The 23,434-nt window shown below is 38.2% G+C and overlaps 1 protein-coding gene across 4 annotated transcripts; it reads right to left on the bottom strand.

Moving 5' to 3' along the window:
- Positions 1 to 353: 353 nt before the first annotated feature.
- On the bottom strand, positions 354 to 22,269 carry SERPINB11 (serpin family B member 11). 4 transcript variants are annotated; one of them, XM_082700160.1, is made up of 8 exons: positions 22,054 to 22,269; positions 16,671 to 16,855; positions 15,603 to 15,662; positions 14,422 to 14,550; positions 13,609 to 13,726; positions 4,380 to 4,522; positions 3,310 to 3,465; positions 354 to 1,231 (listed from the first exon to the last, which is right to left on the bottom strand). In XM_082700160.1, exons 2-8 carry the CDS (start codon positions 16,836 to 16,838, stop codon positions 794 to 796), a joined length of 1,212 nt encoding a protein of 403 aa, XP_082556286.1. In that variant the 5' UTR covers positions 16,839 to 16,855; positions 22,054 to 22,269; the 3' UTR covers positions 354 to 793. The 4 variants fall into 4 exon arrangements, with proteins under 4 accessions (XP_082556286.1, XP_082556288.1, XP_082556287.1 ...); XM_082700162.1 differs by lacking the exons at positions 13,609 to 13,726; positions 14,422 to 14,550; positions 15,603 to 15,662; positions 16,671 to 16,855; positions 22,054 to 22,269 and adding exons at positions 5,013 to 5,096; positions 10,573 to 10,689; XM_082700161.1 differs by lacking the exons at positions 13,609 to 13,726; positions 14,422 to 14,550; positions 15,603 to 15,662; positions 16,671 to 16,855; positions 22,054 to 22,269 and adding an exon at positions 10,573 to 10,689.
- Between the last annotated feature and the right edge of the window lie 1,165 nt (positions 22,270 to 23,434).

Here is a 23,434-nt window from a genome sequence, read left to right on the forward strand (position 1 = left end):
ATGTTTTAAATAAAAGTCCTTTTTTAATAAAAATCTGATTTCTGGTTTTTGCTACTCTGAACTATAACTCACTGCATTATTGAAAAAAGAAAGAGGGAGGGAAGGAGAGAGAGAAAGGGAAGGAGAAAGGAGGGAGGGAGGGAGGGAAGGAAGGAGAGAGAAAATGAATGAAGCAAAGACGCAAGGAACAAAGGAAGGGGGAGAGAGAGGCAAAGAGAAAATCTATTATTCAAAGGGCTGAAAATATTTGACCAAAAATCCCATGAAAATGTTCACTGAATCAGACTTCTCCTTATTTAGTCTCCCTTTATAAGTCATTTAATTGCTGTGGTATATTAAAAATCTTTGAAGAATTGAAAGCATTTTATGTGTTTATTATAGCGAATTCAGAATTTTGAAGTAAAATTCATGATGCATCTATACATACAAGGAAAATTACAATATTTAAAAAGCCCATCAAAGTTGAAGCCCTGAAATTGGTTTTCTGAAGGTAGTAGATTGGTCACTTATTCAAGAGGTCATGGATATATACAAGTCAAACAAATTGAAACCTTTCAAATTAGTCTCATTGACTTATGTCACCCAGATAACACTTAAATGAGGCTCCAAAGACAAGAGAACTAGAGGATCTTTTTTGTAAATGTTCTTCCATGATTTCCATAATCTTAAGGTTCACCAATCCAAGGTATAAGTTGAAAGAGACCATAAGCCCATTTTGCAGATGAGCAAAGTGAGGTACAGAGGTGTGGGGAGATGAACTGCTTTTCGTCATGGGTTTGTCCCTGCACCTCCTCTATGACTCTGCACCTTGCTCAAGCCTGTTTGTTTCGGGAGAGGCAAGCTTGCCACAGAAGAGGATGGTGTTGGTATGGCTGTGCCTTATGAAGAACAAGAACGGGTGGTTTGCCAGGAACTGAGCCCGGATGGGGAGTCTTTTCACGAGGAAGCTGTCCCCAGTGGCTGCTGCCGCCTCGGTGCCCTCTTCGTTGACATCCACATATGACTTGTGGATGACCTTTGATAAATACAGGCCATCAAGCGGGGATATTCCAGAAAGATCTGCTTTGATCTCGCTGAAGATATCTGTCATGCCTAGAGAATTTAGCAGGGAATTTAGCTCATACTGGATTTCAAGCCTGAATCTGGGGATGTGTACTTCAACTTCCCTCTCCACCATGTTAGCAGAGCTGGTCCACTCGTAAAATGTCTTCATGTTCAACTGCTTCTCTATCTGAGAGACAAAACACAGATAAGTCCGCATGAGCCAAACACATGCTCTCTGTATTAAATGCTGTCTGTTTTATAAGTCCCAGTGTGAATGATTCAATGTATTGCTTGCTTTCTTTTCTACTTTGAAAATGTGCTCCAGTCCCATCTGGAAAAAAGTAACAGAATCTTACACTCAGTCACATCTTCCCTGTTCTACTATCTTTTATCCACGTTTTCTAATTCAAGGTCTCAAATGTGTATCCTACAGTCTTCTGCTTTATTTCCCTCAGCATGTAGGCCTCACCTACACTCCCTCTCTGGCCTCTGGAGTCCTTGCGTGTCCTGGGTGAATTCACCACTCCCTCTTGGTTCCCAAACGTGAAACATTTCGCTGCACCCTCTATTATGAACTTTGGATTCTGTGACGCCAACATCCACTCGCTCTGCTCTGCTTCCCCCCTCCTCCGCTACACCCCTGAAGCTCAGCTCTACACGCCCCTTCATGCTCCCACCTAGCCATGCAGCCTCACATCCCACTTGTCACCCTCCCCCCAGTGCCATAACCTTGTGTAAGCTCTCCCCTTGGGCATTTGAAACCCTCCAGCCAGCCCTCCCCACAGCTCCAAAATGGCATCTAAGACCCCATCGTTTGACCATGAAAGTTGAAAACTTTGGGCCACCTGTTCTCCATCCTGACGATATACCATCAGGTATAAAGTAAAGGTGGTTTTTCTTCCTAACTGTCTTCTCCTTTCATGCTCATCTTCCCTCATCCAAATTACCATGACTTCATGATATAAATCCACTTTGGGCCTCAGGCCTCTAGGGCATTTGCATGTGCTCTCTGCTCTGGTTAGAACAACAGAGTACTCTTGTTCCACTTACTCAACTTCCACTCTTCCAGTGAGGCACTGAGATTATCCTAGGAGCCTTCCAGAGTTCCTCATTCTCTACTCTCTCTGCTTACATGAGACTTTCACCAGAGTTTATCATGGCACTTGTTATGTGATATTTGTAACTCTGTATTTTGAAACCACACATTTGTCTGTGTTCTAGAACCCACTAGAATTCTCAACATAGAGTAAACAATGTTTGGTACGGAATGAATAAATGAACAAATAAATGAATGTATCACAAGCTGATAAAGACCACTTCTGAACTGCTTCCAAAATGCTATCTGCCTCCAAATAATTTCCCATGGCAGCTCACCACAGGCAACCAGAGGTCCAAGCCCCTCTGAATTGGCCACACCAGTATCACACCTGCTCTCATGGCCATGGCCATGCTTCTCTTCCTAGAGATCCAAATGCATACATCCCAACTCAGGTGTTTCAAGAAGCCTTCCCTACCCCCCACCTGTTTGCCATACTGTTTAATCTCCAGCAGGCACTTCCTTCCTGACTTAGAAATCCCTGACTGTGGCCATCCCAGCTGTGGGCATAGCTCAGCTTCCCCAAGATCCCAGAAGCACGGCTGGTCTCCTAAGAAACTGTTTGTCACTCCAGCAGAACACTGGGAAGACCCAGCAAGGCCGGGGTAGAAGTGTAGTCACTCGGATCAGTGGCTTGTGTGCTTCTGTACCGGGCAGCGTTGGCTGCAGCCAGGGATAGGGGGTTAGACCCAAACTCCTGCCACCACCATGTCCTGTTCTCAGTGGCTGTGGCACTCATTTCCCCCACAAAACCAGGATGCTAATAAGAGTGGCTAGCTCAAGCATGTCATAACTGGGCTGGAAAAACTGCTCCTGAGAGGGAAGATGGCGTAATCAGACTTCTGTGGCCTAAGCCCTAAGTCGCATTACAATTTCATTTCTATGGAATGATGTTTCCCAAGTGTCAAGTAACCAGTAGGTGTGGTACTTGTACAAGATGGCACTTTTGCCTCCTTGTGCCCTCTTGGGTGTAAGAATAAATTATTCCCCCAAAATACACTGTCCTGAAGGCAGGGACCAGGGTCCCCCTCCCTCTCACAGCCCCTGGGGCAATCCCACTGAACCCAGAGTGTGACTGAATTAGGGACTGAGCACACTGTCACAGGGTACACATATATGGCGGGGGGATTCAAGCACACATGCGTTCTCTGCACATTAGCATTCTTTACCTGTTCTAGACTGGCCGTGCCTACTGGAAGCAGAATAATCATGCTTAGTTTGTTGTTAACATAAGGCAGCTCGAGAACTTGCATCTGCGGTTCCTTTATGAAGGCTAATTTGTATGTTCCAGTTTGATACATCATTTCCACAAACACACTTTTACCCTATTTTTTAAAAAGAGGTTGTAATTAGGTAAAATAGTTACATATATGCTTGTACATGCATATATACTGATTCTTTTGCCTAACATGAATATCTGCATTAACACTGAGGCATAGATGGGGCGCCTGGGTGGCTCAGTCATTAAGCGTCTGTCTCCCGCTCAGGTCATGAATCAGGGTCCTGGGATCCAGCCCCACACTGGGCTCCCTGTTTGGGCAGGGAGCCTGCTTCTCCCTCTCTCACTCCCTCTGTTTCTGTTCCCTCTCTTGCTGTGTGTGTCTCTCTCTCAAATAAATAAAATAAAATAAAATAAAAAACACTAAAGGCATGGGGAAAATATAAACAATAAAGTAACCCTTTATTACTTCCCTTTGCAAAGGTTGTTTTTTATTTTAAAATAAGCCATTGTTAGAGCCTAACTAGCTCAAATGATATATACAATTATCTGTATATAAAATACATATGTATAGTAATATATATAATAACAATAATGTTTTCTCAAAACAAAGCCAACATTACCACCTAAAGTGATTTGTATGGAAAAATAACATCATAGGATCATTTTCTTTTTTAATCCAATTGGAGACTGTCTAGGAGAAAAACCGTATAGATAGTTTTATTGTGCTGAGATAATAACCACGGCATACGTGGAGAGAATGCGTGGATAGGGGAAGAGTGAGGAGAGAGCAGGCTCTCTTCTCTGCAGGATGGCTCCAGTGTCCAAAGGCTCCAGTTAGGTGCCCTGTGAGAAAGGTTACTGTCACCTCATGAGGAAAAATGAAAATAAAATTCATAAAAAACACAAAGAAACCTATGGAAACCTAAACCAGTATTTTCACTAAAACTTTCTAAATTGTCCTTAAATGATTATTGCATTCTTTGGAAATTGTCATTAGTCTGAAAACAAAATACTTACCTCACTCAGCTGAAAAAGGCTTTTAATTGTCTCTCTTTCCTGAAACTTATTTTGCCATTGTCCTTTGAAATATATGGCGTTCACCAGGACCATTACACAAGAAGGGTCGATTGTTCCCTTTCCAAAGAGGTTTGTGACTTTTCCTTATAATAATAATTAAAAAAAACCCAGATAATGTATTTGGATTTGAACTTGGGTTTATTAATAACAGAGTTGAATAGTGACTAGAAATTTGGAAACATTTCTTTTTTAAGGTTAGTTATAAATTTGAGATGCCAGGAGAACTACTTTATCTCCTGGCCATCAAGACTATCCTTGTCAAATGAAGTTTATGTCCATGAATTGAATATTTTGTCATTTCTAATCAGAAGATGGCATCTAGGGAGTACTTAGTATACTAACTAATGATCAACTTGTCTTATACCTAGTTATACCCAATGCTTTTCTATACATTACTGCTTATTTAAAAAATATTAATAATCTCTTATGGCTTCCTTCTAATATTTATCAGGCTTTATACTTGCCAACACCTCACCACACCTAAATATTTTAAGTATTCAAAAGATCATTCTTACAATGTCCTAGCAATTAGTGTATTTCAAGTATATACCAAGACTTAAAGTAAATACATACCTGAAAATCAGAATTTATACAAAATATACAATCAGCTATATCAATTGGATTGAACACCAAGCCTTCTTGGTGCACTCTGGTGCACTGCAATTTATAAAACATTTTTGGAATATAATCTTACAATTGGAAACATAGGGACATCCAGAACATTAGACTCTAAGCTTAATTTTTCCACTACTGTTCTAATTAAATTAACAGATCTGAAAAATCTGTAGACATTTCTAAGCATTTTCCAACTTAATACAAAGAACTGAATAAATACATATTAACCTGCTCATCTATTACTAAGCTTGAATAACATCAATCCACCAATCAAGAAAATACTGTTGAGAGTTTATCACTGGTAAGTGAAATAATAAGATACAAATATGTTAGAAATGTGGTCTTTAATTCTCAGAAAAGTATTTATATCACTGACATGTTTCTCATAAATGCAATTAGCTCTAATACTTTAATGTTAATACTTTGTTATTTCACCCTAATTTTGTTACTCAATAAATCTAATTCTCTCCTATATGAAGGAATATGATTGTCTACATTCTTAAACCTCAGAAACTATTAGTACAATGATAACATGGCACAACCACGCAGAGAGATTATTTCAACATGGTAATTGGTACATCTCTAGTTGGGTAGATATAGCCTAAGGACAGAAAGAACTGAAAAAAAATCTTAAGATACTGTTGCACTATTGGGTATTTACCCTAAAGATACAAAGGTAGTGATCCAAAGGGGCACGTGCACCGGAATGTTTATAGCAGCAATGTCCACAATAGCCAAACTATGGAAAGAACCTAGATGTCCATCAACAGATGAATGGATCAAGAAGATGTGGTATATATACACAATGGAATACTATGCAGCCATCAAAAGAAATGAAATCTTGCCATTTGCGACAACATGGATGGAACTAGAGCGTATCATGCTTAGCGAAATAAGTCAAGCAGAGAAAGACAACTATCATATAATCTCCCTGATATGACGAAGTGGTGATGCAACATGGGGGCTTAAGTGGGTAGGAGAGGAAACAATGAAACAAGATGGGATTAGGAAGGAGACAAACCATAAGTGACTCTTGATCTCACAAAACAAACTGAGGGTTGCTGGGGGGAGGGGGTTTGGGAGAAGGGGGTGGGATTATGGACATTGGGGAGGGTATGTGCTTTGGTGAGTGCTGTGAAGTGTGTAAACCTGGTGATTCACAGACCTGTACCCCTGGGGATAAAAATATATGTTTATAAAAAATAAAAAATTATAAATAAAAAAAAAAGATACTGTTATATTTTATTAGTATTCTTGCTTTGAGACCATACTTATGTTAAATGATGTGATTTTGAAATAATTTTGGTGGCACTGGAATCTGGAATTTTTGACACAAGATAAAAGAGAAATAGATATAAAAAGGGGGTGTGAAGTAAAAATCCTATGAATCTGTATTTGAACTGGTCATATCAGTAAGAAATTATGCTATATTTCATCTAAAATATATATATATATATGAATATATATATATATATATATATATATATTCACTGAGAAGTCCTATAAACAATAACCAAGCCAGTTTCAAAGGGTACTCTTGTACCCAGATTTATGGTCTCTAAGTATCATTACTCATTAAAATGATTCAGGATCCCCTTGAGAAGTAAGTAATTCTAGGTCAAGAGCAGGACATGAGCCTGGAACCCTGGTCAAATTGAAAAGTGAGAAAGCAATCAAATTCTGCAGGGTAGTGTTGAAAGAACTTAGGAGCCAATATAAAGACATGACTCCTGACTAAAAGGGGCAAATAAATTGAAACATCTCAAAATGTTTAAAATTAGGATACTTAAAAACAGAACTCAGTGGCTGGGGCACCTGGGTGGTAGAGTTGGTTGAGCAATGGACTCCTGGTTTTGGTTTAAAGAACGATCTCAGGATTGTGAGATCAAGCCCCACATCAGGCTCTATACTCAGTGCAGAGTTTGCTTAAGACTCTTTCCGCCTCTCCTGTGCCTTCCCCTCTTTCTCAAATAAATTAATGTCTTAAAAACAAATAAAACTCTATCTTTGAAGGATGCTAGAAGGAATAAAAAGTAGTTTTGAGGGATGCCTGGGTGGCTCAGTTGGTTAAGCTGCTGCCTTCAGCTCAGGTCATGATTCCAGCGTCCTGGGATTGAGTCCCACATTGGGCTCCTTGCTCAGCGGGAGCCTGCTTCTCCCTCTGCCTCTGCCTGCCACTCTGTCTGCCTGTGCTCACTCTGACAAATAAATAAATAAATAAAATTTTTTTTTAAAAAAAGTAGTTTTGAAACTGGTATTAAAGACAAAGAATTCAGTATTCTTTTTTTGTTTTTCTCATATGAACTGTACTTAGAATAACCAAATAATTTATGAGGAGACGTTTCTCATATAGAAATATTCCAGTTTATAAAGAAGGAATGCAAGAATTAGAATACTGCAACTTTATAACTCCTAATGAAATAATGGACCTAGGCAATTATCATCAAAGGATACTAACATCATAAAAAAGGGAGTGCACCCAGACATTATTTCTTTCCTGATGGAAACACAGCACCTCCATGAAGCATATTTGTCAAAAGTAAAAAACAAACACATAAGCAAAAACCACTAGAATCTTAACAAGTTTCTAGGTCTAATTTCCAACTTATGAGAAATATAACAACAGAGGAAATTATTAAATGACATTTCAAGGTGTAGTCATCATCACCTAGACTACAAGAAAATGCAGGCAAATATTTGTTTCCTTCAGTGAATTTTCCGTAAGAAAGAAAAGGTGTGGAAATTAATAAAAAAACAAAAGAGAAATTATTAAAATATCAAAAAAGTTGTAAAGAGATGTCTTCAGGCAATAAGAATGCAGTTTATGACAGATCAACATCCCTGGCAAGAACTATAAGGAAAGCTGAATACATTTTTTTTAAATTCTACACTGGGTTGTTTCTGAAGCAACTGCTAATATCTATGCACCTAATAACACAACTTCAAAAAATGCACAGCAAAACTGCACATAACACAAAGGAGAAACAGAAAAATCCACAATCATAGTGGAAGATTTTGATACAGCTTTTTCAGTAAATGATTAAAAAAAAAAAAAGGCAGACAAAAAACTAAGCAAGGGTATGCAAACACAAAGTTGGCCTGATAAAATTAAATATCTCTACCAGCAATAAAATTAAATATCTCTACCAGTGATGCCTGGGTGGCTCAGTTGGTTAAGGTGCTGCCTTTAGCTAGTCATGAGCCCGGGTTCCTGGGATTGAGCCCTGTATCAGGCTCCTTGCTCAGCAGGGAGCCTGCTTCTCTCTCTGCTTCTGCCTGCCACTCTGCCTACTTGTGCACACACTCTCTCTTTCTCTCTCTCTGACAAATAAATAAATAAAATCTTTTAAATAAATAAATAAATATCTCTCCCAATAAGTAAAGAATAGACATTATCTTTAAGTGCACATAAAAATTTTACCAAAATCAGAACATGTTTTGCTGTAAAAAGTCTCAATAAATTTCAAATAATTGAACTACTATGTTCTTTGACTACAAAAGAACTGAAATAAAAATTAGTAACTAAAAAACAACTAGAAAATTTCCAAATTTTTGGAAATAGAGCACCTTTAAATAACCCAGGATTCAGAGAAGAAACCTCAATGAAAATTAGAAAACATTTTGAACTGAGTAATAATGTAAATAAAGTAAATGGAAAATTGTGAATGGAGTTAAAGTGACACCTAAAAGGAAATCCATTGTCTCAAATATGTACATTAAAAAAGAAAGATCTGAAAATCAATTATTCATCTCAAGAAACTAGAAAAAGAATAGCAACTTAATACCAAGATAGTAAAAATAAGGAAATAAATGATAATCACAAATATTAAGGTAATAAAAAATCTATATTAGAGAAAATAGAAATCAATTCTTTGAAAAGACTAAAAAACTATAAATCTATAATAAGGCTAATTAAGATAAAGAAAAAATTTAAGTTTATATTTCCAGGAATAAAAGACAATATTATATATCCAAAAGTCATAAAGAAGATAATATAAGGCTATTATGAGCAATTTTATGATAATACAGATGAAAATTTAGATAAAATGGACATATTTCTTGAAAGAAAATTCAAAAACTTACACACAAAAAAAAGAAAATATAAGTAGACCTCTATATGCTAGAGAAACCAAATCTCTAAATTTTCCCACATAGAAAACACCAGGCACAGAGGGTCACCAGTGAATTCTTCCAAACATTTAAAGGAGAAAAATGCACACTAACCTCACATAAACTCTTTCTTGGAAATTAGAAAAAGAGCAGAAACATTTGCCAACTAGTTTCATGAAGTGAGTATAACTTTGTACCTGAACTGACAAGAATATTTCAATAAACAAAAACTAAGTTCAAATTCTTTCATGAGCACCGGTGTAAAATTTCTAAGGAAAATATTAAGAAATCAAACTCAGTGATATACAAAAAGTACAATATACCATGACCAAGTTTGGTTTATCTTAGGACTACAAGGTTGGTTTAACACTAAAAGAATCTATTAATGTGGGCGCCTGGGTGGCTCAGTGGGTTAAGCCGCTGCCTTCGGCTCAGGTCATGATCTCAGGGTCCTGGGATCGAGTCCCGCATCAGGCTCTCTGCTCAGCAGTGAGCCTGCTTCCTCCTCTCTCTCTCTGCCTGCCTCTCTGCCTACTTGTAATCTCTCTCTGTCAAATAAATAAATAAATCTTTTAAAAAAAAAATCTATTAATGTAATGCACTATGCACTAAATTAGCATAATAAAGGAGAATCATAGCTCATAGATATAGAAAAGGCTTTAATATAATATGGTTAGTCATTTGTCTCAAAAATTCTTAGAAAAACAGAAATAAAAAGAAACTTCCTTAATCTGAAAAAAATGTTCACAAAAATATCTGCAACAGGGGTACCTGGATGGCTCAGTGAGCCTCTACCTTTAGCTCACGTCGTGATCTCATGGTCCTGAGATAGAGCCCCGCAGCTGGCTCTCTGCTCTGTGGGGAGCCTGCTTCCCCCTCTCTCTCTGCCTGCCTCTCTGCCTACTTGTGATCTCTGTCTATCCAATAAATAAATAAAATCTTTTTTAAAAAATCTGCAACAAACATTACACTTAAATTTTTATTATTAAAACCATTCAGTAACAAGATATAAATCCAGAAACAAGATATAACATAAGGATGCCCAGTATTAGTACTTCTATTCAACAGCAGGCACTAACCAGTAAGAAAAGAAGAAAGGTTGAAGAGGAAATGATTGTATTTATAGAAAATCTGAAATAATATATAAACTAGAATTAAGAGAATTCAGCAAAGTTAATATACAGAAGTCAATTATATATTTCTACATCAACAACATATAAAATTTGAAATAATTGATACTAGTTAAAATTTAGTAAACACTTCAAATATCTGAAAACCATTTGTCAAAATACATATAAGACATTAAATAGAGAAATACAGAAAGTCATTGAAAAAAATTAAAGAGGCCCTAAATAAACAGAAGTAAACTTCATGGAAATGAATTAGAAGCTGAATATTATAAAGACACCCATTCTCTCCAAATCTATAGATTCAATATATATCATTCCAAATAAAATTTCAACCAGTATGTTTAACAAAAGCTGATAAGTTGACTTTAAAAAAGGTGTATGGATTCCATTTATGGTGAAATCATATGGAAGTTGCCTTTCTCAGTCTGACTTATTTCACTCAGCATTAATACCTTCTGGGCCATCCGTGTTGTCACAAATGGCATGATCTCGTCCTTTTTTATGACTGCATAAAACAACAACAAATGAATAAACAAACAAAGAGCAGGATCAGACCTATGAATACAAAGAACAAACTGATGGTTTCCAGAGGAGAGGCAGAGGGAGAAAGAGGCTTCCACTTATGCAATGAATAAGTCAAGAGAATAAAAAGCAGCATAAGGAATACAGTCAAGGATACGGTAATAGCAAGGAATTGGGACAAATGGTAGCTATACTTGTGGTGGACACAGCAGAGCATAATGTATAAACTTAAATCACTATGTTGTAAACTTGCAACTAATGTTAACATTGTTAACAACTATATTCAACTATATTCAAATAAAATGAATATGGAATGCAAAAGACCAAGAAGCTAAGTCAAGGCAGCCCCAGAAGAGGATTAACATTGAACTTAACACTTCTGGTAATTAAGATGTATTGTAAAGCCACCATAATTGTGGTATTTTCGTGAGAATAGACAGATGGAGTACACTAAACCCAGAAACAGACCCACACATATATGGTCATCTAACTTATGATAAAGTTTACATTGCCATGTAATGGTGAAAGGATCCTCTTCCCCTATGTCAGCTAGATGTCCATATGGAGTGGAATGAGGTTTGGTTTTTTTTTTTAAATGAATCTTGACTGTAGTGAAACAATAAAGGCTCTAGTAGATAACGTATAAAAGTATTTTCATGAGCTAGGAGTAGACAAAGGTTTATTTAAAAGTAATGCTACCAAAGCACATACCCCCCCCCCCCGGGGATAAAAATATATGTTTATAAAAAATAAAAAATTTTTTAAAAAAAGTAATGCTAAGGTACTGACTATAAAGGAAAAGATTGGTAAATCTTACTCCTTTCAAATTAAAAACTTCTATTCATCAAAGGCACCATTAAGGAAAGATACAAAATGGTAGAAATTACTTGCAACACATGTATTCAGTAACTCCTACTAAAAATGCATAAGAAAAAAACAGACAAACCATCCCTACCTATGGGCAAAAGATTCAAATAGGCACTTTACAAAGGAAGATAGGAAGTGTATGAAAAATGTCCAATGATGTCATTCATAAAGGAAATGTAAATTAAAATTAAACTAACTACAATGACTAAAGTTAATAAGACTAACACGTGTTGGCACAGTTGAGGGATAAATAAAACTCTCATTCATTGCTTGGGCAAGTATATTGGCAAACCACTTTAGAAAACCGATGTCTACTAAAATTGAATATATATATATACCTATGATCAGCAATTCCATTCCAAGGTGTCCATCCAAAAAAATTACATACAATATATGTACCAAAAGATGTGTATCAAAATGCTTATAGCAGTGCTATTCGTAATAGACCCAAACTAAAAATGTCCCAGTGTTCATTAAGACTCAGTAGAATGGATAAATATATTAGGTATTTTCAGAGAACAAAACTGGTATCAGTGAAAATGAGCAAATCATGCCAACCTGTAGTCCACATGGATGACTCTCACAAATAAAATGTTAACCTAAAAAAATCCTGAATATATGCTTTATGATTCTAATTACATGAAATATTTAAATAGGCACAACTAATATACAGTAAAGAAGTTAGAGAAGTCTTAATGTTTGGCAATAGGGTGGGTTAGTTTCTGGGAGGGGACACAAGAGCAGCCGTGGAGTGTGCCCTTCTATTCCTCTGACTTGGCAGAGGTGGAGGGAGGTTACCTGAGGGCATTCACTTCTGTGATTATTTTCTTTGTGATAATTCAACTGAACAGCAAACATAGAATGTGTGAATTTCTCTATATTTATTTCAATGAAAAAAGTTTAATTCAAACATCAAGACGTAAGAAACATACTGACCAACTGCGATGTATAAATGTTATTTGGGTCCTGATTCAAACAAAAAAAGAGACAATTGATGGAATACAAAAACTCACTGCCTATTTCTTAATATTAAATAATTATTTTTAAATTTATAGATTAAATAATGGTGCCGTGGTATTTTCTTTTTTCTTTTCTTTTTTTTTTTTTAACCTATAATGTATTATTAGCCCCAGGGGTACAGGTCTGTGAATCATCAGGCTTACACACTTCACAGCTATCATCACAGCACATACCCTCCCCAGTGGCCATAACCCTCTCGTTACCCCTCGACCCACCCCCCCAACCCCGGCAACCCTCAGTTTGTTTTGTGAGATTAAGAGTCTCTTGTGATTTGTCTCCCTCCCGATCCCATCTTATGCAGGGGTATTTTCTTTTAAATAACTTGTATTTTTGAAAGGAAACAACCTGAAAAAAGATAAAAAGATGGTTTCTGGACTCTGTCCTGGAAGAGGTAAGGGGAAAAGCGCGAGGGTATAGCTGTTAGATTGGCTTTAGGTAATAAATCCTGCAACTGAGTGATGGGTCAATAAGGATTCGTTATAGTATTCTCTCTACTTGTTTTTCTTTAAATCTTTCCTTAACTAGATATTTTTAAATAATGAAATGGACACATCTTTAAATCTCAACATTTAACCTGCCAATTTTTTAAAAAAATTGATAATTAGAAGGTTTATTTTAAAATCGTGAAAGATTTAAATTTAACTAAATTAAATTGCAGAATGTACAACACTTCTGTGAAGTAGAAATAGTGTTCTCATTCTCAGAGTCACTGAGCTTAGCTCCCAATTAGGACAAAGGACTGTAAAGGATATTTACAAATATTCCAAAATACTCCATTTCCTCCATTCTTAACCTGCTTAGGTTGGGTCCAGGACTTCACTCAGCTTCCTTGCTAGCGCTGACTCAGGCAGCCTATCCAAACAGTGCACATAAAGTTTGGAGACACATGTGGGACTTATTCTTACCATTAGTTTTACTTTCAACCCAAGCATTAATAGTTTTCCTCGTTTCTTCTGGAGACTGTTCAAAATCAACAGTTTGTGGTATGGCTTGATAGAGTTTCTTAGAACAAGTTAAATATTGCTGTAAAAGAAAGAGCAATCAGGCAAAAAATAGTGTAAGGGAAGCCAAAGTCTACTGCTCTGTGTTTTCTAAAATCTACAACACAAAGACAAAAGCAGTTCGTGTGTGTACGTCTGCAAGAAAGCAAAATCCGTATGTACTTAATCTTAATAAAACAAATGGATTTAAACAAATCAAAAAGCTCTCCAAAAGGAATGTTCAGAAATGTTTGGTTGTTTCTTCTGTCATATCATTGACATTTTTCATTCTAAAACACTCGAAGCACAAAGGCAAGCTGCAGTACTCTGATCTCTCGAAGCCGACAAATGGGAGTTACCGCCCCACAGTCTAGATTGGAAAACTGAGATCTAGAGTGATTACCCAAGTAAGGACCAGAGTGAGTACATTTTGCTTGTTTGAGGTCTAATGGGGAGCCAGGTCTCCCCATGGCATGTGTGAGTGTGTATCTGTAATTCTTCCCTGAACTTGCTTCTTGGGCAACTTTGGTGGTTTGGGGGGAAATAAAATTTTTATGTGATATTTCACAACTTTAAATGAGAGTTTGGCAAAACCATTTCACTGAAACTCTAAGTCAGCTCAAATTTAATCTCTTAAAGATGAATGTCACGCGGCTCTTCCTGCTCTTTACTTATTTTATGGTGTGATAGTTAGAGGATGCCGAGACAGCATTGGCCCAGCATTCCATATGAACGTACCTGATGGAACACCATTGCCTTTGTCCCGTAGAGTCTGTTGGCCATGCTGAGGGTATAGTTAGAGTCTGGCTGGTTGATTTGAGAGATTAAGACTCCAAACTCTGAATGAATCCTTCCAGCTTGGCTGCACTGAAGCATCAGTAAACAAAGAATGGAGTATTAAGTTGCTTGATTTCTTGCCATCAGAGGGTTATACATACATGAAAAACAGTAAGTAGAGAGCAAGATGACTGCCTCTGAATAAAAGCGTAGAGAATACGAACAAACAAGGAGTTGGAGAGTTGAAGTCATGTTCCTTCTCTAGATTTCCTCTAGCACAACAATCTCAGCACGCTGTGACCTTACTCACAGATTGTATGCAGAATTGTAAGCTATTGCAAAACACATAAGCAATTGCTGGCCTCAGTGGATTAATCCAAAAGCACCAGTTTTCAAAAAGAGATCCCAATGGGTCTTCACTGAACAGACCTTACTCACCCATCACAGGAGCAATTCTGTTAGACCTACAGCTCTGAAGCATCTGAACTCAAGGACATTATAGCTGTACACCTTCATTCCCTAAAGAAAAGTTTCCCAAACTACGAGCTTCAATTCCTCACAGGTGGAGTTCTGTGAAGCAAGTATTCTGTGAACCTATATGCATTCACGTGTTTTCTCAATCACGATGAAACACAACCATCTTCATATGTGAATTCTATACAATTTCGCTTTCAAAAGGAATTGTCCTACTAGAAAAGAGCAGATATCATGGTCCCAGGCAATGTAGGCTGGGCAACATCAGGCCCTGTTTTCCTGGGGACTAACTATAAGGTAAAGCATCAGTGTCCTTTCTCAGTGCCCCCACTGAAAAAAATCTACCACTCCATAGATGAGGCTGGCAGACTCAAATCCATATGGAGATATAGGGCACAGTCCATAAAAGAACAGAAAGTTGGAGCAAGGATGACACTAAATGGTATGATAAAATCTGAGGGACTTTATCAGCATTGTTAACATTATTATCATTATGTAAACTCTATAGGCCATAGCGATTATCGGGAAGACCAAAGGAGTGGATCAAGGGAGACACGGCTAAGTCCCTTAAGGGCCGAAGAGAGGCTGTTACTCAACCCCTGCACTATAATCTCTTGGTGCTCTTATGTTAAAGAGCATTTGAGAGCACAGCAATGATATTATCATACCTTAGCTGAGTCCCTGAACTCTGGTTTTAATGACTCTGAAGTATGATCAAAGTGAAGCACCTAGAAAAGAAAAACAGGGATCGACGGGCATCAAAAGCAACATACAGTCTATAAAAGTGGATATTTACAAGCATCTGTTTCTCCGTTTCAGATAAAGACCAACAGTAACAGCTAACATTCAGTCATATTCTTAGTACTGAACTCAGCCTCCACATCTTACTGAGCCCTCTCAACAGCTTTAGAAGTGGACAGGGTCATCTCGTTTCACGCTTGGGAAAATGAGCTCGAGAGATGTTCCCTGACAACCATCTGCCGGTCTTCAGGGACGGAGCTGTTGTCCACGAGGCTCTTCTGCCCCCTCCCACCAGTCTCGGGCCATTCACTAGGACAGTGACCATCTGGGGTTCATGTAAAACATTACATGGTGTCCCAGTACAATACCTATTTTGAGAGCAAGAAAATCATGAAATTGCATCCAAATATGGAGTAAAGAAATAAAGGGCAAACGATAATATGGTATGTGAGTCCTCTAGGAGTAGTTAAGTGATGTTTATCGAGATTTTCCATAGTAATTAAAAATATATAAATGGAAAAATCACTGTATATCAGCCTATGTAACCTGAAAAGTCACCCCTTTTCTCTCAGTCTCTCTCAGCTTCCCCCTCTGTAAAAGGGAGATAATAACCCCTACCTGCTACACAGGGCTCCTGAGCTTCAAATGTCCTCATGAATATTTTTAAAAACTTGAGAGCTTTTAAAGTGTCATTAAGGTTTATGTACCTCACATATGTTCTCTGTCATTTATGAATCTTGAAAAAGTAAACTGCAGAAATGAAAGCATGAGAGCACCGAAGGGAAGGGACTGTGTTATATGCGGTACGATATTTGTATTATCACTATTGCATTATTTAAGCCATTATTCATTTTAAGAAATACGATTTTCCCAAACGTTTCTCCTTTCACAAGACGGCAGAATTCCCTTGGTATAAGGATGTGAGCATCTGGCTGACCCACAGGGGTACACAGAAGTCCTCTAGGTTACAGGGAAATCTTAGCTGTGTTCCATACCTTTTCCATCTGCCCTGCACTGTTTCCTCTGGCACCAAGGAGGACCATACTTAGAGCATAGAGCAGGCTCAGTGGGGAAAAGAAGATGTTATCTCCCACGTTGTTACTGTTCAGCTCTTTGAACACATCAAGGCAAAATTCAACATTTGCTGTGCTGAGGGAATCCATTTTATGCCCAGCACTATCTGAGAACAGATGGAAGAAAAAAATCCAAGAATATTACTTGGAAATACAGATAATCTATGGGGTTCAGTTACTTAATTTCATGAATTTAAGAGTCTGGGCACACTGTTTCATGAAAAATTACATATTCTAGTTTTCGAGAAATCTGTAAATGACAGAGGTGGGGATTAGTTGCAGATTCTAATGAATAAAGATTCTGTTCCTTTCGACCAGTAGTTCAAAGCTGTCTCACTATAATTTGTGTACATTTAAAGTTGTTTGCCACAAAAGAGCAGAAGGAATTAGGTTCTTGTGTTCTTACCGTCCATACCATCAGACTCCCCCCCCCCCATCCTGGAATTTGCACAGAAAAATTCTCAAGCTTGGACACCTGGGTGGCTCGGTTGGTTAAGCATCTGTCTTCAGCTTGGGTCATGATCTCGGGGCCCTGGGATTGAGCCCTGAATCAGGCTCCCAGCTCAGCGGAGAGTCCGCTTCTCCGTCTCCTTCTGCCTCTGTCCCCCACTCTGCGCTTACTCTCTCTCTCAAATAAATAAAATGTTAAAAATAAAAGAAGAAGAAAAATTTTCAAGTTACACAAGCTCAGCCAAATAAAATGCTGTCCCACTAGACTGTCTACCTTCACAGCCTCATAGGAGGAGAACACCTTTCTATTTCCAGATACCTTCAAATTCTCCCTAGATGGCTCAGTAAAAAAACTGAATGCCTGCTGTTCAGCTCTTCCCTTCCCTTCTTCTTTGCTAAGAAAACACAGATCTCATGAAGCAACTTCCACTTAGCCATGTACTTCAGAGAAGGCTTCTCACCTTCATGCCTGCTCCATGCCCCAGAAGCAAGACTTGACTGGCTAAAGCCGATTGAGATAATTCTCTATCCCACATTAGTGACTAATTAGGTACAGACTTGGTGTTATAAGAAGAAATTGTGAGGTTATAATGTACAGCATGGTGACCACAGTTAATAATACAGTAATGTGTAGTACAAAGTTGGGGCGAGTAGATCTTAAGCATTCTCACAAAAGAAAAGAAAAAAAAAAAAAAACAGTTAACTATGTAAGGTGAAGAATGTAATCTTGGGAAACATTCCCCAATGTTGATGTGTATAAAATCATTACATTGTACCCTTTAAATATATAATATTTGTCAATTAATCCTCACTCAAGTTTGGGGGGAAATAAATAGAATTTTAAAGATCTGAAGGTGCCAGGATTTTTGCCAGTAAGGACAAAAGTCAGAGCTTCTAGAAGAGGCCTCCCTTTGATAAAAGATTCACGGGGGAAGCCAGCCCTCTCTTTCTCAGAGCTGTTTTGTCTTCACATGACTACTGTCAGGACAGCTATTGTGTGACTGTGACGCAGCCAGCCCAAGGGTAAGTCAGATGGCAGAGTGAAAAGGAGGACAGAACTGAGTAGACGGATTAACTGAGTAGATGGATTAACTGAGTAGACGGATTAACTGAGTAGACGGATTAACTGGTCCTGGATCTGTACTGCCGTGGGAGTTCTTGTCGTGTAAGATGATGTTTCCTTATACTTTAACTCGTTTTGACTGAATGTTCTGTTACTTGCAGGATTTCTTTCAGGATTTCTTTATACACCATGTCTGCTAGAACCAATTAGCCTACCTACCTCACACTCACACATTTCTAGCCCAGCTACATTTTTTCCCTCATTTAGTGCCCCAGCGATATGGAACAAATTCATTCCTCTTCCTCTCATCTTCTAGATTATAGCTGTGCACTCTTGTAGAACCCAAGTCTAGACCTATATTCTCCAGGCTATTATGACAGACAGCCAGGCTATTATCGCCACCTGGGTATATTTATTTTAGTTACTAACTTGCCTTGTTTTCAGACAGTACATATCTGAGCTGAGCTCACTGGAAGTGTGTTCTCTGGGGTGTGACACTATTGGGTTACTGATTTAGGCGTTACTGTCACACCTATCACTAAAACATAGGGCTTTGCACCTTATGAGCCAAACAAAGCCAAGGCCTAGGGTGAAGGCCTCAGATCTGGGGCAGGGAGGAGAGTGCACAGCTCAGCACCTCTCAGGCAGAGAGAGACTGAAAGGAAACATGTCACTCATGGACTTTCAAAATAATAACCCACCAAATTTATATGGCAAAAAAATGGTGATGACACATCCCTATAACTGAAGTTGGTTCTCCTAAAATAATCATTAAGGACTAGACGCTGCCTATTCCATTCATCAGACCAGACCACCCAGCATAGTATAACAGAGCCTAGAAGTTATATTATAATAAGCCTGGACTATACTTCTCTTTGTTCCCGACAGTTTTTTTTAAAGGTACATAACACAAAAGTTTTACTAATCTTATTTAATGAAAATATTAGCATATACCTTTAATAGAACTCCGTTCTTCAAGTTAATTGTAATAGAGTTCTCTGTAACAGGTCTAATAATAATAACATCCTTGAAAGGTTTTTTTTTTGTTGCTTTAATAAGAAACTGATTTTGGTCCAATAATGAAGCATGTCCAAACCTTACTCTCTTCATACTGCATTCTGCATTTCAGTATATAGAGTTAGCTAATGGGGTCAGGATCTAGAACACAATTTCAGATTCAGAAGTAAATGTAAACTTTATTCTTCTTAAATCTATGTCACATTGTCATTATAAAAAGCCTGCCTTTACAGAAGAGTTAAGTAGCCCTACAGTTAGGGAGGCACCTAGGGAAAGGATGCGGGGATATACTGATAGATCACCTATGTGAGCCATGCCCTCTTACATTATATTTTTTATTTTTTAAAGACTTTTTAAAAATTATTTTTGCAAAAGAGAGAGAGAGCATGAGCAGGGGGAGGGGCAGAGGGAGAAGCAGACTCACCACTGAGCAGGGAGCCTGATGCCGTCTTGACCCCAAGACCCCGAGATCATGAGCTGAGCCGAAGGCAGTCCCCCAACCAACTGAGCCACCCAGGCATCCTATGCACTCTTCTATTATTAATCTGTTTGTTTCTTTCTTCTTTTTTAACCACAAGCATAGAGGACTGAAGTAATCATACCCCTTGGTTTTCTTCGCACAGCCATCATTGGGCCACAGTTCTCTTCTTTGCTTATTGACTTCAACCCAATTCATTTCTTTTCTCCTCCATCTCCACAGACAACACTTATCATTTGTTTAAAGCATGTTCTTTTATTTACATGTGTCCTTAAAAATGTTTCCTTATTTTATGCATTTTTCATTTTCATAAATGTGCTTACATTAAATAATTTATTTTTCACTGAGTACTACATTTTTAAGACTCATCCAGGTTTCTCTGGAAACATCCTCTGTTGTTTGTAAGTACTGTGTCTTTCTGCTTCCACATTTTGCCTATCCACTCCCCAGAGGCAGACACCCAAATGGACTCCTCCTCTACACCATCAGCAAAAGAGCTATGATGGGCATCAATACACACACACCCCTTTACACAAGATTACTTTGTAAAGGAAATGACTGAATTGCAGATTTCGTGTATGTGCCAAGCACTGCATACATTATTCAGAATGTAAGTCCTACAAAATGGATCATGTAACCCCAGTTTTGAAGACAAGACAATGAGGGTTTGGGAATTCACACACTGTAAGTGGGGGAGCCAGGATTTGAACACCAACCCCTCTGCTCTGAAATCCATGCTCTTTCCACTTGCCATTGGATACTACTCAGATAATAAGCTTTAGTTTAGGTAAAATGGTTTTATTTTTATGGCATCACCATTATTATCTCTATTTTATAAGGATACCATCTTACCAGAAAAATTAAGAAACTTAGCCTAAGATACGAGGTATCAATAGGTTTACTCTAATAGTTAATGCTTATTAAAATACGGTATTATTTTCCTCACTTCACAATAAGATCTTCTAGTTCTTCAAGCATTTAATTCATAGCACCAAGAAGAAAAGCTTTAGGTTTAGGTTTTTCTCAAAAATTACTGGGAATATATCCTATGAATTAATGCATGACCTTTGGTATTTGGCACATTTATTTGCAAGACAGAGTTTTCACTATCATTAACCTAACTCTTAAGAGCTCTACTTTCATCATCCATTTTCTGAAATTTCACCCTTTTGGCTGTTAGCACAGCAGAGTATCCACGTTAATCTTGTGTTCAGTGGATTTTATGCAATAACCTTAATTGACTGTTTCCTCTAGACCTGAGTGGTTGTCTTTGTGAGACACTGACACACAAATGTGTGGATGAATATACAGATTCTTATTCACTGAATAGGTTAGTCTTCCTCACTAGACTTAGCACTCCTTGAGGGCAGGGAAAACCTACCCGTGAAATGATCCATGTCTTGCACAATCACGCAATAATGGATATGTATTAGAGAAATCAACAGTATAAATATTTTACAATTTCTAGTCTAACTTCTAGTCTAATTTATGCAGTTGGTTTAAGAAAAGAGGACACCATGAAAGACGTAAGTCCCAAGTCACACAGAGCCTTACTGCAGATGCACAGACCCATGGAAGGACTCTGAAGTGAGCTCCCAAAGAAGGAAGGGGAATGGCAGAAAATTTCTTTTAGTGTACACTTCTGTCTGCTTTCAGACACAGAAAAATCCCTCCCAAGCAAAAGGAATGTGTCATCTGGAAGCTCTCATGGGAGAAAAACAGTAAAAGGATGCCCAAGGCTGCAGCCCTTCCAGGTTAAGAAGGAGGATTTCTAGAAAAAAAGAACTATTCAGGAAATGTGAGGAAGAAACGTATCTTAAAGGGGGATACTGTCACTAAATATTGCAAGAGAACAGAACATTGTAAGGCATTCTTTCCAACATGTCTAGTTATTAATAAGACCACTCAAGTGCAGTTAAGATCTTCTGAGGAACTAAGAAAAGTTTGAGCACACAGAGGCCAGAGCCATGTGTAACAAGCTCTGCTCTAAATAAGGCTTATTAGTAAGTAGAAAATATCAACAGAGATCTATTTTGCTAAACAAATGAGAGGTTTGAAATTAAGTCAGCCTGCTTCAAGGATTTAAAAAATGTACACCATCAATGTTAATGTATTAACAAACATGTTAATATATTCATCAAGAGATCAGCAAAAGCCACACTCAATCAAAGAATAATCTTCATGCTCATTTGGTTCATTACACACCCGTCCAACTGCCGTATTCTACTACTCTTATCTGCTCCTCTAAGACAACAAGCATAGCTAAAATAATGAAGTACAGAAATACTTCTCTTTACCTTTTTTGCTTTCCAGGGTGCAGTGGACAATTTGGCAGGTGTGATGTGAGTTGTGTCCCTGAAGAGGAAATATAAAGGCTTCACTTTTGCCCCTCCCTTTCCATTGTGTCCTTAGTGATTCAGCTCTACATCCGCCTGGAAGAAAGGACAGCCCTGAGACGGAACTCCCTCTAAAGGCCACCCAGAGCTGCCCTGCATCCAGGAGACTCTTGAGATGGCCAGCGCTTTCTGGAGACGTGCCCAGTTCTTCCCTGCAAATGAGGACACATTTACAAACCTAATCTCTATTCAAGAAAATAAGCTGTCTTTCTAAAAAGAGCAAATGGGAAACATTCAAGTTGGCAACACCATATTCAAAATTCCAAAGTTTGCTGTTTCAGTATGGATGGCAGAGACTGATTCAACAGGAAAGATCCCAGCTGTGACAGAAACACTCTAGCCATGACAAGTGCTTCCTGGCCTGAGGCCCATTCACCCCAAGACTTTCTGAGCTCCCCTGCATGGAGTATGTTTTTGTGAGGAGCTTCTGCTCACAGGTAATTCCTATCCCATAAAAAGGATTTAACAATGAGCTCAATCGGGACTTATTCTGTGGTTTCTGTTTAAAAGCTTGGTAGGAGCAGCAAGCCACCCCTACCTAAAGTGAGTTCAGTGCTATGATTCAGCACCATGCAAGAAAGATTATAGATTAGGGGTAGACATTAAAGCTGGAGACAAAAAAAAATAAATGTTTGGGCTGTGCAGTAGCCAGAATCAGCACTATGAGACAAGCCTAGTTTCCCAGAGGCAATTCTTCCCCATGTAATACACAGCCCAGCCTCCCCAGGGGGAGACGATTGCCAGACATAAACTATGATGGCAGACTACACTGCACTTATGATAACAGAAAGTCCTTTTGGCTAGTGATTTTCCTGCATATTGTGTGTGCAGTATGTTCTCTTCTAGTCAAAACTCAACCATTCTAGGGATACCTGGCTGGCTCAGTTAGAACACGAGACTCTTAATCCCAAGGTGGTGAGTTCGAGCCTGACAATAGGTGTAGAGATCATTTAAAAAAAGAAATGAAACAAGATGGGATTGGGAGTGAGACAAACCATAAGTGACTCTTAATCTCACAAAACAAACTGAGGGTTGCTGGGGGGAGGGGGGCTGGGAAAAGGGGGGTGGGGTTATGGACATTGGGGAGGGTATGTGCTTTGGTGAGTGCTGTGAAGTGTGTAAACCTGGCGATTCACAGACCTGTACCCCTGGGGATAAAAATATATTACATGTTTATAAAAAATTAAAAATTAAACTAAAAAAAAAAAAGAAATCTTAAACACACACATACACACACACCCTCAACCACTGTGAAAGACACAAGAACCAGAGGAAGTATATT

Source organism: Mustela nivalis (assembly GCF_964662115.1).
Source record: "Mustela nivalis genome assembly, chromosome: 14".
NCBI classification, from domain to species: Eukaryota; Metazoa; Chordata; class Mammalia; order Carnivora; family Mustelidae; genus Mustela; species Mustela nivalis.

Coding starts and splice junctions, on each gene's coding strand:
- SERPINB11 (XM_082700160.1), bottom strand. CDS start 16,838: ATGGATTCCCTCAGCACAGCAAATGTTGAATTTTGCCTTGATGTGTTC. Junction 4,523..13,608: donor GGTTGAAAGTAAAACTAATG/GTAAGAATAAGT, acceptor TATTATTATAAG/GAAAAGTCACAAACCTCTTT. Junction 3,466..4,379: donor GCCTTTTTCAGCTGAGTGAG/GTAAGTATTTTG, acceptor TTTAAAAAATAG/GGTAAAAGTGTGTTTGTGGA.